The following is a 17,443-nucleotide window of genomic DNA, read 5'->3' on the forward strand; positions in this document are numbered from 1 at the left end:
TGCTATGTTCACATCTTTTGTCCTGTTTTTTTTTTCTCATGATTTTTCCCTTTTGTTTTCAGTTTTCTTTCCCAACATGATTCATAAAGAAATTTGTATTAAAAATTAATATCCATTCATAACCAGAAAAATAAAACAATTAAAAAAAATTTTTAAAGATGTGGAGGGAAAAAGAAAACTAATAAAGCAATCAATTGAGCATTTTAAACACCTACTATGTGCTATGTGGGCGAGTTATAAAGACAGCAAAAATCATAAATTGTAGAGAATAGAAACAAAAGATGGTCTTGCGGTTCCTGTAAGGTATTTCCTGGGTTAGCTATTTGCATTTTAAAAAAATTAGTGCCATGAAGAAGTTAAATAGGAAGCTATTTATTGAACACTAGAGAATGATCAGTGATGACTTGAAATGATGCTCATTCATTCTATGCAACAAAAAGGGCCCTACCCAAAGCCAGAGCTGTAGTGCAGCCAAAGTTTGATTTAAGAATTTCCCCTCCTTCTGTTTCCAAGCTCCTTTCTCAAATGTTTTTCATGACGTCACCTGAGTGTCCAGCAGTGAGGGGCTGATCTAGTTGACAGGGACAGGGAAATCATTCCGTATACCAAGAGCAAGGCAATTCTATTAAAATTCAGGAAAACCAATAAAGCAAGCTTTAGGAAGGGTTTTCTGGCACCAAACAGGAGGGACAGCCACGGAAATACGGATTGAAAGTGGAGGAAGCGCTGATGGGACAGATTGGTTCCTTTGGGACTAGCCTGTTTACATGTGGGCAGTGAGCGCAGTGGCGAACCTAATTCGCTCCTCAATTCCCCACCCCGACCCCCGCCAACACTCCGTGTCAACAACTCCTTGATCACAAGCCTGTTTGTTGGAACAGGGTAGAGGGACTGAAGCAGTCCCATTCTAAAAGAAGAAACTGACCGAGGGCAAAGATACCTACTATGGCGAGAGGAAAGCAAAACTTTACAGTTTGAGACACTTATTGGAAAGAGGAAGGAGAAATGGAAAATTGGAGAAACCAGGAGCGAAGGACCCAAAGAGACAAGAAACGGTCCAAGAGAGTCCGATTAGGAGATGGAAACTGATTTGGCTTTGCTAAATTAGTTGTTCTTTTGCGTCTTTCTCTCGCTTCTTCCGGGGCAAGACGCTACCCTTTCTCCCCCTCCCCCCCAAAAAAAAAAGAAAAGAAAAGAAAAGAAAAGAAAAAAGTTTGCAAACGCGGATCTAGTTCTCCTGAGAGCAGTAGGGAAGAGATAAGAATTTTTCCGGTTCAGAGAAGACCTGAGTGGATAAGGGAGCTTCTTGCCATACTCCTCATCTCTATCTCCAACCCACTCCGGAATCCCGATATCACCACAAAGCTGCAGCCCTGGCAGAGGCACCAAGGTCCTGGGAATGGCCTCCCACCGCTAGTCCAACACTCCCTCCACTCCTCCAATTGGGCTCTTCCTTCGCTCCTCCTCCTTCCTGCGGGAGCTAGAGGGAATAGTTTATGGCTCTGTGATTCACTGAAGAGGGGAAGCTGATGTGGGGGGCGGGAAAAGGGGTGGAGGAAATAGCCAAAATTGCCAAATAAAAAGGGCTTCCTAACAAAACGCACATAGTTCTCAGCTTGTACCAGCGGCTGCATGAGCAGCCAGGTGGGGGGCAAAACTGGCTTGGCTGGCTCTCTGCTCTATGTGGTTGAATCCCAGGTAGGGAGAGGGAGGGGCGGGGGAAGAAAGAGGCGGGGGGGGGGGGGTAGGGGGGAGAAAGGTAAAGGAGGGGAAGGAGGGAAAAGAAGGTGGGGAAAAAGAAGGGGAGGGAGAGAGACAGAGGGAGGGAGGAAGAGAGACTCGTATTCCCAACTCCTCTCCTCCTTCCCCCGACTCTTAAGCCGCTTTCAGTTTACTTCCCCCTGGAGAGTGTCAAGGAATTTGGAAAAGACAGAAAGAGGGAGGAGATCCATGAAAGAATGGAGAAAATGATCAGCTAGCCAGCAGTCTCCTTGGAACTCCTGAGCGTCAGTTGTCTGCGGCTTGCAAAATCAGCATCTTCCTCGCAATTTGGGATGAGAAGCAGAAGCTAAGACAATCTTTCCTCGTACTTTTGCCTTCTCAGGGAGGCTGCTCTATGGATGAATTTCTGCCTGACAGTAGTCCCCTAGCTCTGTCTCATAGCTAAAGAATGTTGGGACGGCGACATCCAAAAAGAAAAGTCCCAGCTTGCATTTGACTGACTACCCTCTCTTTGTACTTTTTTTTTTTTTTTTTTTTTTTTTTTTAAGGGAAGGTTCTGGGGTTTTTGGTATTGTTCTCACTTTGGGGGAGGATGTTGGAAAGAAAATACGAAGTAGAGGAGAGAACAGTTTATTCTTACATTGCCCCCCTATTTTCGATCCGCTCATGCATCCCTTCAGGAAGAGGAAGACAAGTCGTTAAAGTTTATGCCAGTCCGGGCAAACCCCTGCTCTCCTTCGGGCTGCACCCTGTGATCTACTGAGTGATTTCGCATCTGCATGTGTTTGCCCAAGGTGGCGTGAAAGGCACCACGTGCGCCCAACAGTCTCAGCTCAGGAACGGATTCATGGCCCCCCGGGATTTCGCGGGGCCACCGCCTCTGCAGCCACAGCCATCACCTTTACAGGCGTCTGGGATTTGGCAAGGGAAAATGTTAGCTATGGGGGCGCTGACAGGCGTCTCTGTGCTCAGCCTCATAACCTATGGCTACTTGTCCTGGGGACACGGCCTGGAGGAGGAAGAGGAAGGAGCTGCAGCTAGAGCCCCCCAAGGTAGAGATGGGCCTGAGCCTAGCTCATCTTCTACCTCTCAACCTCATATCGTCTTTATCCTAGTTGATGACCAGGGATTCAGAGATGTGGGATACCATGGGTCAGAAATCAAGACACCCACTCTGGACAAGCTCGCTGCCCAAGGAGTTAAACTGGAAAACTACTACGTCCAGCCTATTTGCACACCATCTAGAAGCCAATTTATCACTGGAAAGTAAGTTGTACTGCTTTTGTTTATTTTTCACACTCTGGCCAGCCTAAACACATGTTGAAACCTCCAAAATGAGCAATGGAGACAATAATGTGTAAAGATCCAATATCATCTAATTAAAGGAACTCCTATAATTGTCTTGAAAGTTTACTCACCTTATTCCTCTTTCTTTGTTTATCCTATACCCCAAGTAAAGATCTTTACAATATAGAATAAAATTATCATTTAACTCTTTGGCCACAAGCCAGAGAGTTCCAGAAGGTGTAAGCATTCAAAATTTTGTCTTAATAACCAAGTTTGCCCAAGCTTTGCGATTATTATCATTTGGGATATTGATGGGTTTTACCATCTAAAGGTGGAGAGATGTAGCTTGAAGAGAATAGAGTTCTACTTCGAGTGGCACTTAGCTCAGAGGTCAGAAAGGAAGAGCTACAAAAACACAATTAGCTTTGAATGTGTCTTAGAATGGAAACTACATAATGAAAAAGTTTTATTTGCAAGAGCAACTGTCAAAATTCCTGTAGGTGCATGCAGTGAGTGGTACATGTATCAGATTGCACATGTTTAACTTATATTAGATTACTTGCTGTCTGGGGGGAGGGAGGGAAGTGTGTAGAAAAGGAGAAAAATTTGGACAAAGTTTTGCAAGGATGAATGTTTAAAAACTATCTTTGCATGTAAGTCAAAGTTTGTTCTCAGGTTTTCAGCTGTTTCTCAACTGTCTGCATTTTTATGACTTACTTTAAAGCATTGGGCATTAGCTTATTTGGGTACTAAAGTTAATGTTGTTATCATTCTCCTAAATAGTAAAATCTTCTTTTTAAGCACTTTTAAATCATTGCTCACTTAGCCATGTAAATGTTGCATTGTAAAGAATACATTTGTAATTGTTACTCCATTGCTGAACTATAAATTCACTAGTCACAAAAGTTTTGGATGCCATAGTCTGAGCAGTGAAATAGAACTAAACTGGAACATGAAGCACAGAATTCAGCAACTAATCAATTTTGAGAAATGCAGAATAAAATTCTCCCTTGGTTTGAATTTGTTTTGTGATTTCACTTGCAGAGAACATTTTTTAAAGATTGAAATTGTTTTTGGATTTGGATCCTATGAAAGTAGCCAATATCCACTGGAAAAATCAAGTCTATTTTGCAGGAATCTATGTCTTGAAGTCTTTCAGCTTACAACATGATTTCCACTACTTAGCAAAACGTCAGAAACTTACTACCTCTGACAGAAAAAATAAAATAAAATAAAATGAAAATGATGCTCATCCTTATTTATCCTTTTTTGAGAGATGGAAAAAAATGTTCATGGAAATGTTACTTGCACGTTGGGATCATTTCAAAAATTAACATGTCATGTGAAAGAAGGAGCAGAGAGTTGACTGGAAAACAATTCCATCTACTCTACTAGCAGTAAAATTTGGTAGGTCAGGCCCCAGCCTCTCTTAGCTCTCACTAAACCTTTCCTTCTTAGTTTTTGAAATGAATGGAACATAAACTATACCTAAATGGCAATTGTGATTTCAGATAATTGAAGCAATTTAGATCTATCCAGACAGTAAGCAGTATTTATTAGAATATTGAACTCTAGGGGAGTATTTTCAAAAGAGGGTGTATATTCAAGGTTCTTCCAGAGGGGACATAGTGTAGAGGGAAAAATGCTGAATTTGGTGTCAAATCCTAGCTCTGCTAATTACTGATGATGTGACCTTAAATAAGTCACTTCGTCTCTGAGCTTCAGTTTGTCAAATAAATAGTTGGATTGGATGAATCATAATCAATTCTCTGAAACAAGAAAAATAAAGGAAACAAAAGACTCACATATATATATTTACATGTGCAATATAAATTAATGTTCTGAAATTTAAAAAGGAAAATATTTTTATGTACATATGCCCATATATAACATAAATCAATTGTAAATAAGAAAATGTATACATATGTATAAAGTATTTAAAATTCAGATATAAAACTTTAAAAAGATACCCTTTACTTAAATCCATTAGATCTTAAGCTCTTTGAGAGCATAGATTATTTATTTTTTGCCTTTCTTTATATTTTGAGATGTGTAATATCTGGCATATAGTAAGTGCTAATTGATTAACTGATCAGTTTTATTATAGATCATAAGATGAGATTAAGACAGAGCTGGTAAAGACTCTCAAAGGCCTATTCTATTTAAGATGAGATAACTGAGGGTCAAGAAAGATAATTGACTTTCCAGAGTTTACATAGTAATTAAGAATATGAAATTATAAGAAAAAATTAAACTGAAATAATATTTAAATCATATTTATGGAATTAAGTTTGGTTATATAGCCATCAATCCATTATCCAGCTGAAAATTTCAATTTCATACAGTGTGCCCACATAATGGAATTGAGAATGGAAAGCCCCAAACTGGTCACCCACAGCTAAATTTTACTTTTCTGTAGTCTTTGATAAATTAAGTTTTGCTTTTTGTTTTGTTTGGTTTTTTCACTTGAAAGTTTTTAGGGGTTTTTTTCCAAGACAATTTGCTGAAAGTAGATAAGAATTTCCTTTACCTGAAAAAGAAACAAAGAAAGAAAGTGCTTTTGACAACCTATTTCTGGATGACATATTACTAAAGAAGAGCCAAAAAAAATTGTCATTTATCCTTTCCATGAGAATGAATGGCAGGCTTGTTTTATGCTTCCTGACTCCTATAAAAGGCACATGAGAGGAAATCAAAATCTAATAATTGAATCTGAATTATGCAAATGATAAATTAGGCAGGTAAAGGAAGAAAAGATCCAAATGCCTTTTAGTCCTACAAAGAAACAATATATACAAATTATTCAAGTTTAAGTTCAGTCTATCCCTATATTTAATCTAGGCTTATCAAAAGCTTCTTTGTTGTAGTAAGATCTTACCAGGTTTTTAAAAATAGAAGCTGTTCTCTTCTGTTGTAAAAATCTGTAACTGATTCTAGATCCCTATAACAATTGAGAATTTTTCTTCCTGTCTGTAAAGGTGAGTGACTTTGGAAATGAGTCAGTTAGCCTGTCAACAGCTATTCATTGTGAGCAGACCATTATACTGCAGGGATAGGAATATTAAGGAAATCTAAAGTAGCATCACTGTCCTGTAGGGGCTGCTAATCTGTTTGTAAGATAAAGGATGTATTGAGAAAGTAGTTATATTGAATTGAGAAAGTAGTTATGTTGAATGGGACCTTCCTTCCTAGTATTTCCTGCTGGGTTTTGTCATGGCTATGATATTAAGAAAGCAACAATTTCTAAACTGACCTTCATATACAATTCTTCTTAATAAAGAAGCAAATAAATGACTTTTTTTTTTAAATCAAGGTTTCCTTTTAATTTAATGGAATAAAAATATTAAATGTGTAAGATTTACATGAAATAATCTTTTATCCCAAGGTGGTATCCTTGTCTTTAATTTTCTTAATGAAAATCTGTTGTATTAAAAAGTTTGTTGAATTATCTAATAGGAGAATTCTTTCCTATGCCTTCTATATTGAAAACTTTCTTGTGACAGAGTAGAAGAAGGGAGAGAACAAACATTTTTAAGTGACTAAGATATGCCAGGCTGACACTATACTAAACATTTCACAAATCTCATTTGATAGAAGTAAAATAGTAGGAAGAAAATCAATTAAACAAAACCATAAGATATAAGGTATCTCATCTGATGATGCATTCAATATTCTCCCTTTTTTGACATGCTTCATTCTTTCTTCTCTGGGACCTTCAATGATATTCAATTTCCTTTTTGTGGTTTTTTCACTTATATCATTGTAGTCATTGTGGTTTTTAAAGATTTAATTTACCTTTTTGTCCCTCACACTTTTTAACTGAAAAAAAAATAGGACATTATTATTAGGATATTTTTACAATGGTCAAGCCCTGTGCAACCAGGAAGTAAGAAGGGAAAAGTGCTTGAGGTTCCCAGAGGTAATTTCTGTGACCAAGAGACCTCTTAGTGGGCGGGACCCTGCTCATATTGAGATAGTCTCATTAATGGAAGTGACTCTTTCTCTGATTGGTTGTGTGTGTGATTTCATAGACCCTTCTTAAGCCTGATGCAGGAAGAGGCCAGTCTCTTTGTCCTGGGGAAGCTGAGCAAGTGAAGAGGAAAGAAGTTTGATAGTGAGCACGTGGGTCTCTCACAGACCTGGTGTTCATTTGGAAGTTAACAGGTCAGGGCAATATGTGAGCTAGTATAATAAAATACTTTAAGTTTGCACACAGATGTGTCCTTGAGCTTGATCATAGGGGTCCTAGATCCATATTGCTTCTTTGCTTTCCCTCCTAGGTGGGATTTCTGCTGGTTCTTCCCAAATATTAATTCTGAATCTTAATATTAATTTTTGAATATTAAACTTCAAGGCTCTGACAATTTATGATGTGCTCATGTCTGGCGCCATCTATAAAGGGCAGGATACTTAACCCTGGGCAGTCACTTCATTTGTGAATGCCTTAGCGTTACTCAGCAGTTCTTTACATTGCCAGTCTCTCCTAATTCTCAAGGTTTCAGAGAATCCTCTGGCCACTGACCTTTTGCAGTGTCAATCAATAACCCAGCTTACCTCTTCTGAGGTCTTCAGAGGTCTGCTACGATTTCATAAACCGTAGTTTAATAACCAATAGTGTGCTCAAGAACAGCTATGTGCAAACTTAAAGACTTTATTTTTAGTAAGTTCAGAGATCACAATTAATTAATTTAATTCTCAGGCAACTCATAGATTTTAAGATTTTAGAGGAGTTGCTGATCTTTATCAATGGAGGATATTTCCACACCTAGAACTCTCAGCACCAATAAAATCACAAATATAGATTCCCCTCTACTACTCTGAAAAAGATTAAAAGTACTCAGAGTAATTTGAATTTGGAATAGTTTGGATTACTTGGCTTCCAACAGATGAACCTTGTTAGATTATTTTTGTTTGGAGAAAAAAAATCATGAAATTAAATTATCCCTGAAATTACACATCTAGAAGTTAAAAGAAATGTAAAATTAGAGTATTAAATACTATACTTCAAAAGTATCAGGCAAGGATGAAATCATCTTAAAAATTATACCATTAACTTGTATTTCTGCCAGTATTACTGAAAGGCAGGGGGAAAAAGGATCTAAATTCTATACCACACCATTTGTATAAGTGGATAGATCTAATTAAAAGAAAATTTGATTATCACATGCATACCTATATGTGGTGTCTTCTCACTTCTCTGCCCCCTATTACGTTTCAATACCCATATTCAGAAGCCTAGAACAATGTTCTTGGTGTAACAAATGACCACTACATAATACTTTTTAAAAACTAACTTAATTTATATACTTAAATCATAAAAGCTAACAAGTCTATGAGTATATGGATCACCTAGTTTCTTTAAAAATCTAGACTGGCTTTTTGAAACCTCAATTTTGAGGCTCAAGTTTGAAAGTCTCAATATATTTGGGAGAGAATAGCCTTATATTTAACTTAAAAGACCTGCAGACAGTTCAAAAGAAACTATTAGACCATCAATAAGGCTTAGGAAACTACTGCCTATTCTTAATTGATCAGGGATGTTTCCACATCCTTTGAATTATGATCAAATAAGTCATTGGTAGATAATTAGGATCAAAGTTCCTGGTTTGACATAAATCTTCAAAAAGTAACCCTTTGAAGTGAATCCCCATTTAGGTAATTCTGTCCACTTTCCTGAATAGGTGTTCTGGAAGGTTATTAATCCAGGTGCTAGAGGCTAAGAAGTTTCCTTATAAACAGTATCTCTCAAAAGATCAAAGCTGGCTTGTTGGAAGGTAAGCTCTTAGAGGACGGGTTAAAAGATTATTTTCAATTAAAATTGTGTTCCTACTTTTTATCTGGAGGCTTCTGCTGAGAGCTTGGATCCAAGTTTGGTTTAATCCTTTGATTCAGAATTAATTTAATTTAATATAGCTTAATCTCAAGACATGTTTTGGTATAATTCTGGTTGAAATGCGTATTTTACATATTATACATATTTCCTTAAGCTTTACTTCAAAAATTATTTTTAAAAAATTCCTTCCACCCTCACCTTTCCATATTTATAAATATTTTTCTTGTTTTATTTTTGTAATATATTTCATAGGGATAAAAAAGTAAGTATAATATAATTTTAAGATTAACATAATCAACAAAGACATGTCCCAACGATTGTGATTGTTTCAAACAGTAATGAAAGAAGAAAGGAAAAATATATTCTACATTCATGACTTTGCAGAATTGTTTGTGTTCATGGTTTGAAATTTCTGGGAAAATGCTGCTAAGTTGTAGTAGAATAAAGGCAGACATAAGAAATGGGGTCAAAAGAGCTACCAAGAGTAGTAGAACCAAAATACAGATGATTAGTTATATTTAATGTCAAAATTATCAGAACTAAATCTATTTACACCTCTTTGTATTATATATTGTCTGTATTGATACTATTGTCTAAAGTTATCTCTATACAACCATAGCAGACTTAAACTAACTGGGAGATTCAGTCTGAAAGATTAATTCACTGAGACTTTATGAAGAAAAAGAGACTTGAGCAGCAGATTGATTGAGCCATACCTACTGAATTTGTCAGGAGGCTCCTCTCTCCCTATTCCCTTTTTATGAGCTGCTTTCTATTCAGAATACTCCAGAATTACTATATCTAACCATAATCTTTCTCCCTTCTGAGCTCTGGGCCTGAATTCATCAACAGCTCATTATGTTTCTGTCTGACCATTAATCAGCACTTTAAGTTAAGTAGGCCTAAAACAGGAACTCATTAACTTACCCAATAAACTTGTACCACCCTATACCACATCTAAATTTGCTCTAGGTACCTAAGTTTTCATTCTCAAGGTCATCCTTAACTTAGTTCTTTCCTAATATCCAATCAATTGCAACATCTTTCTCTTTTTTTTTTTCCTTTTTGATATGATTTTTTCTTCTGCAGTATGATATTTGTGGAAATATGTATAGAGGAATTGCACATGTTTAACATATATTGAATCACTTCCTGACTTGGGGAAGGAATGGAGGGAAAGAAGGGGAAAAATTAGAACACAGGATTTTGTAGGGGTAAATATAAAAAAAATGTTGCTTTCCAGAATACTTGTATCAATTCACATCTCCACCAATACTGCATTAGTGTTCCAATTGCTTTATATCCCCTCCAACATTTATCATTTTCCTTTTTTTTTTTTTTTATTATATGAACCAATCTTATAGGTGTGAGGTAGTACCTCAGAGTTGTTTTATATTTTTCTAATGAAAAAGTGATTTAAAGCATTTCTTCATATGCTCATAGAGTTTTGCTTTCTTCATCTGAAGAATGTTTGTATCCTATTCATATCATTTGGCTATTTATCAATTAAGAAATGACTTCAATTCTTATAAATTTAACTCTATATTTTTGAGAAATGAGGCCTTTATCAGAGACACTTGCTATAAAGATTGTTTCCCATCTTTTGCTTTCCTTCTAATCTTGGTTGTATTGATTTTGTTTATGGAGAAGCTTTTTAATTTATTATAATCAACATTATCCATTTTACATTTTTAATGCTATTTTTTCTTAGATCTTGTACCTGGAACTCATTTAATTTCTTTGAGAATTTGAATGCTATATTACTTGATGCATATATGTTTAGTTTTACTTCATTGTCTATGGTATCTTAGTAAGATGTAGCTTCTGTGTGCTTTATCTGAGATCAGAATTGCAACCCCTGTTTTTTTTTTTTTAATTAATCTGAAGCATAACAGAATCTGTTCTATCCCTTTACCTTTACTCTACTTGTATGTCTCCACTTAATATTTGTTTCTTATAGATAACACAATGTAAGATTCTAGTGTTTGATCCGGTCTGCTATCCACTTCCATTTTATTGGAGAGTCCAGTCCATTCACGTTCACAGTTACTGGCTATGTATTTCCCTTCATCCTATTTTTGCTCCTCTTCGTCCTGTATCTCCTTTTACCCTTTCCCTCCTCCAGAGTATTTTGTTCTCTCTAGCAGTCTGTCTTATCTCAATCCGTTCCCCTCTCCCTATATCCCTTATTACTCAATTTCCTTCCCTCCTACTTCCCTGTTGGGTAAGCTAGATTTCTATATTCAACTGATTGTTTATATATTATTCCCTTTTTGAGCAAATAGTGTAAGTAAGGTTCAAGCAATGACCATTGCCCACCCTCCCATTTTTCCCTCCACTGTAATAGCTTTTATTGTGCTTCTTCATACAAAATAACTTACCCCAATTTACCTCTCCCTTCTTTCTCAATCCAGTGAACTCTTCTTTCTCATTTCTTAATTTTTTTTTCATTCGCTCAAATTCACTTTCAAATTCACTATACCCTGTCTATGTATATTCCTTTTAGTTGTACTAGTAGTACAATTTTAAAGAATTTTAAGAACTACAAGTATCATATTCCCATGTTGAGATGTAAATAGTTTAACTTAATGGAATCCCTTATGTTTTCTTTCCCCCCCTTTTTTATATTTTATTATATTTTGTTTAATAATAACTTTATATTGACAGAATCCATGCCAGAATAATTTTTTTTTACAACATTATCCCTTGCACTCGCTTCTGTTCCGATTTTTCTCCTCCCTCCTTCCACCCCTCCCCCCCAGATGGCAAGCAGCCCTATATTTGTTAGATATGTTGCAGAATATCCTAGATATAATATATGTTTGCAGAACTGAACAGTTCTTTTGTTGTACATGGAGAATTGGATTCAGAAGGTAAAAATAACCCGGGAAGAAAAACAAAAATGCAAATACTTCACATTCATTTCCCAGTGTTTTTTCTTTGGGTGTAGCTGCTTCTGTCCATCATTTATCAATTGAAACACAGTTAGGTCTCTTTGTCAAAGAAATCCACTTCCATCAGAATACATCCTCATACAATATCGTTGTCGAAGTGTATAATGTTCTCCTGGTTCTGCTCATTTCACTTAGCATCAGTTCATGTAAGTCTCACCAGTCCTCTCTGTATTCATCCTGCTGGTCATTTCTTACAGAACAATAATATTCCATAACATTCATATACCACAATTTACCCAGCCATTCTCCAATTGATGGGCATCCATTCAATTTCCAGTTTCTAGCCACTACAAACAGGGCTGCCACAAACATTTTGGCACATACAGGTCCCTTTCCCTTCTTTAGTATTTCTTTGGGGTATAAGCCCAGTAGTAACACTGCTGGATCAAAGGGTATGCACAGTTTGATAACTTTTTGGGCATAATTCCAGATTGCTCTCCAGAATGGTTGGATTCATTCACAACTCCACCAACAATGCATCAGTGTCCCAGTTTTCCCACATCCCCTCCAACATTCATCATTATTTTTTCCTGTCATCTTAGCCAATCTAACAGGTGTGTAGTGGTATCTCAGAGGTGTCTTAATTTGCATTTCTCTGATCAATAGTGATTTGGAACACTCTTTCATATGAGTGGTAATAGTTTCAATTTCATCATCTGAAAATTGTCTGTTCATATCCTTTGACCTTTTATCAATTGGAGAATGGCTTGATTTTTTATAAATTAGAGACAGTTCTCTATATATTTTGGAAATGAGGCCTTTATCAGAACCTTTAACTGTGAAGATGTTTTCCCAGTTTGTTGCTTCCCTTCTAATCTTGTTTGCATTAGTTTTGTTTGTACAAAGGCTTTTTAATTTGATATAATCAAAATTTTCTATTTTGTGATCAGTAATGGTCTCTAGTTCATCTTTGGTCACAAATTTCTTTCTCCTCCACAAGTCTGAGAGATAAACTATCCTATGTTCCTCTAATTTATTTATAATCTCGTTCTTTGTGCCTCGGTCATGGACCCATTTTGATCTTATCTTGGTATATGGTGTTAAGTGTGGGTCCATGCCTAATTTCTGCCATACTAATTTCATTTATCACAGCAGTTTTTATCAAATAATGAATTCTTATCCCAAAAGTTAGGATCTTTGGGTTTGTCAAACACTAGATTGCTATAGTTGACTATTCTGTCTTGTGAACCTAACCTTTTCCACTGATCAACTAATCTATTTCTTAGCCAATACTAAATGGTTTTGGTGACTGCTGCTTTGTAATATAATTTTAGATCAGGTACAGCTAGGCCACCTTCGTTTGCTTTTTTTTTTTCATTAATTCCCTTGAGATTCTCGACTTTTTATTGTTCCATATGAATTTTGTTGTTATTTTTTCTAGATCATTAAAATATTTTCTTGGAAGTCTGATTGGTATAGCACTAAATAAATAGATTAGTTTAGGGACTATTGTCATCTTTATTATATTCGCTCAGCCTATCCAAGAGCACTTAATATTTTTCCAATTATTTAAGTCTGACTTTATTTGTGTGGAAACTTTTTTGTAATTTTGCTCATATAATTCCTGACTTTCCTTTGATAGATAGATTCCCAAATATTTTATGCTATCAACAGTTATTTTGAATGGAATTTCTCTTTGTATCTCTTGCTGTTGGATTTTGTTGGTGATGTATAAAAATGCTGAGGATTTATGGGGATTTATTTTGTATCCTGCTACTTTCCTAAAATTATGAATTATTTCTGATAGCTTTTTAGTAGAATCTCTGGGGTTCTCTAGATATACCATCATATCATCTGCAAAGAGTGATAGTTTGGTTTCCTCATTGCCTACTCTAATTCCTTTAATCTCTTTCTCGACTCTTATTGCAGAGGCTAGTGTTTCTAATATGATATTGAATTATAATGGTGATAGTGGGCAACTTTGCTTCGCTCCAGATCACTGAGAAAGGTTCCAGTTTTTCTCCCATTGCATATGATGCTTACTGACGGTTTTAAATATATGCTCTTGACTATTTTAAGGAAAAGTCCATTTATTTCTATGCCCTCAAGTGTTTTTATTAGGAATGGATGTTGGATTTTATCAAATGCTTTTTCTGCATCTATTGAGATGATCATATGGTTTTTGTTTGTTTGGTTATTGATATAGTCAATTATGCTAATAGTTTTCCTAATATTGAACCAGCCCTGCATTCCTGGTATAAATCCTACTTGGTCATAGCGTATTATTATCCTGGGGATGATTTTCTGTAATCTGTTTGCTAATATTTTATTTAAGATTTTAGCATCAATATTCATTAGGGAGATTGGTCTATAATTTTCTTTCTCTGTTTTCAACCTACCTGGTTTAGGTATCAGTATCATGTCTGTGTCATAAAAGGACTTTGGTAGGACTCTTTCAATCCCTATTTTTTCAAATAGTTTATTTAGCATTGGAGTTAATTGTTCTTTAAATGTTTGGTAGAATTCACATGTAAATCCATCTGGTCCTGGGGATTTTTTCTTAGGGAGTTGGTTGATAGTTTGTTCTATTTCTTTTTCTGAGATGGGACTGTTTAGGATATTTACTTCTTCTTCTGTTAGTTTGGGCAAGCTATATTTTTGGAGGTATTCTATTTCATTTAAGTTGTCAAATTTATTGGCATAAAGTTGGGCAAAGTAAGTCCTAATTATTGCTCTAATTTCCTCTTCGTTAGTGGCGAGTTCTCCCTTTTCATTTTTAAGACTAACAATTTGATTTTCCTCTTTCCTTTTTTTAATCAGATTTACTAAGGGTTTGTCTATTTTGTTGGTTTTTTCATAGAACCAACTCTTAGTTTTATTAATTAATTCAATAGTTTTTTTTACTTTCAATTTTATTGATCTCTCCTTTTATTTTTAGAATTTCAAGTTTAATATTTGACTGAGGGTTTTTAATTTGTTCCTTTTCTAGCATTTTTAGTTGCAAGCCCAATTCATTGACCTTCTCTTTCTCTATTTTATGCAAATAGGCCTCTAGAGATATGAAATTTCCCCTTATTACCACTTTGGCTGCATCCCATACATTTTGGTATGATGTCTCATTATTATCATTTTCTTGGGTGAAGTTATTAATTATGTCTATGATTTGCTGTTTCACCCAATCATTTTTTAGTATGAGATTATTTAGTTTCAATTATTTTTGGTCTATTTTCCCCTGGCTTTTTGTTGAATGTAATTTTCATTGCATCGTGGTCTGAAAAGGATGCATTTACTATTTCTGTCTTACTGCATTTAAGTTTGAGGTTTTTATGTCCTAATATATGGTCAATTTTTGTATAGGTTCCATGAACTGCTGAAAAGAAAGTGTACTCCTTTCTGTCTCCATTACATTTTCTCCAGAGATCTATCATATCTAATTTTTCTAGTATTCTATTTACCTCTTTGACTTCTTTCTTATTTATTTTGTCATTTGATTTATCTAATTCTGAAAGTGCAAGGTTGAGATCTCCCACTATTATAGTTATGCTATCTATTTATCGTTGCACCTCTCTTAATTTCTCTTTTAAGAATTTAGATGCTACACCACTTGGTGCACATATGTTTAATATTGATATTGCTTCATTATCCATGCTGCCCTTTAGCAAGATATAGTGCCCTTTCTTATCTCTTTTAATTAGATCAATTTTTGCTTTATCTTGATCTGAGATCAGGATGGCTACCCCTGCTTTTTTGACTTCACCTGAAGCATAGTAGATTTTGCTCCAACCTTTTACCTTTAACCTGCACGTATCTCCCCGCTTCAGGTATGTTTCCTGTAAACAACATATTGTAGGATTCTGGCTTTTAATCCATTCTGCTAACCACTTCCTCTTTATGGGGGAGTTTACCCCGTTCACATTTATGGTTAAAATGACCAATTCTGTATTACTTGCCATCTTGTTAATCCCTGTTTATGCTTTTCTCCCTTCTTTCCCCCTCACCTTCCTTCCCAGTATTAAGCTTGTGAGCACCACTTGCTTCTTACAGCCCTCCCCTTTTAATATCTCTCCCCCCGCCTTAGATTTCTTCCCCCTATCTTATCCCTTTCCCTCCCAGTTTCCATATTCCCTTCCACTTAGCTTATTCCTTCCCTTTTCAGTTTTCCCTTCTCACTTTTCAATGAGGTGGGAGAAGTTTCACCATAGATTGAATATGTCTAAAATTTTTCTCTTAAAGCCAGTTCTGAAGGCAGTAAGATACCCACTATATTCATCCCCCTCCATTCTTTCTCTCAGATATAATAGGTTTCCTTTGCCTCTTCATGAGATGTACTACCCCCACTTTACCCTTTTTCTGGTACAATGTCTGTTCCACATCTAGTTTCTAGAACAAGGTATACATGTATTCTTTATACATCTTTATAGCCAAAATATAGTTCCCAAGATTAATCTTTCCCTTTTAGATTTCTCTTGAGTTCTATATTTGTAGATCAAACTTTTTGTAAGTTCTGGCTTTTTCATCAAAAATAGATGAAATTCGCTTATTTCATTGAATGTCCATCTTCTTCCCTGGAAAAAGATGCTCATTCTGGCTGGGTAAGTTATTTTTGGTTGCATACCAAGTTCCTTAGCCTTTCGGAATATCATATTCCAGGCCCTTTGATCCTTTAATGTGGATGCTGCTAGATCCTGAGTGATCCTTATTGTGGCTCCTTGATACTTGAATTGGGTTTTTCTATCCGCTTGCAGTATTTTTTCCTTCGTCTGAGGGTTCTGGCATTTGGCCACTATATTCCTTGGTGTTTTGATTTTAGGATCCCTTTCAGTAGGGGATCGATGAATTTTTTCAATGTCTATTTTACCCTCTGTTTCTAATACTTCTGGGCAGTTCTCTTTGATAATTTCCTGGAAAATAATGTCCAGGCTCTTTTTTTCATCATGCTTTTCTGGAAGTCCAATGATTCTCAGATTGTCTCTCCTGGATCTGTTTTTCAGGTCTGTTGTTTTCCCAAGAAGGTATTTCACATTCTTTTCCATTGTTTGATTTCTTTGGATTTGCTTGACTGATTCTTCTTGTCTCCTCAAGTCATTCAATTCCATTTGTTCAATTCTGATTTTCAGTGAAGTATTTTCTTCACTCACTTTTTAAAAATCGTTTTCTAATTGTCCAGTTGAGTTCTTTTGTTCTATGGAATTTTTTTCCATTTCGCCAATTTTGTTTTTTAGAGAGCTATTTTCTGTTTCCAGTTCACTAATCCTATTTTTCAAGGATTTTATTTCTTCTCCACTCTGTCTTTAAATGAGTGGGATGACTTCTCCAGACTCTTTTGCCAAGCCTCCCTCTCCTTTTCCCATTTTTCTTCTAGCTCCCTTGTGAGAGCCTTTTTAATTTCTTCTATGAGGTTCATCTGTGCTGAGGAACAGATGATCTCCTCCTTTGGGGATTCACCTGGAGACAGTCTGTTTTTAGTCTCCTCAGGATTTAGAGTCTGCTCTCTGTCTGTATAGAAGCTGTCAAGGGTTAAAGTCCTCTTCAACTTTTTGCTCATTTTGTCAGAGAAGAATCAAAGACAAACTAGCAAAAAGAAAAAAAGAAAAAAACCTTAAATGGAGTCTGCTTTTTTAGGGGGAGGGGCTGGGTGGTGTTACTGAGTTTCCTCTACAGACTGCAGGGGTAGCAGCAAGGCACTAGCCAGACTGTCCGGCTCCTG

The 17,443-nt window shown here is 35.9% G+C and overlaps 1 protein-coding gene across 1 annotated transcript in view; it reads left to right on the plus strand.

Moving 5' to 3' along the window:
• The first annotated feature begins 573 nt into the window (after positions 1 to 573).
• Positions 574 to 17,443, plus strand: part of ARSJ (arylsulfatase family member J) — a 125,813-nt gene continuing 108,943 nt past the window's right edge. The window contains exons 1-2 of the mRNA XM_051967036.1: positions 574 to 1,698; positions 1,881 to 2,988. Of these exons, the coding sequence (XP_051822996.1) occupies positions 2,570 to 2,988 (419 nt within the window). The 5' untranslated portion in view covers positions 574 to 1,698; positions 1,881 to 2,569. The remainder of the gene's footprint in view (positions 1,699 to 1,880; positions 2,989 to 17,443) is intronic.

This window comes from Antechinus flavipes, chromosome 6, assembly GCF_016432865.1.
Source record: "Antechinus flavipes isolate AdamAnt ecotype Samford, QLD, Australia chromosome 6, AdamAnt_v2, whole genome shotgun sequence".
Lineage (NCBI taxonomy): Eukaryota > Metazoa > Chordata > Mammalia > Dasyuromorphia > Dasyuridae > Antechinus > Antechinus flavipes.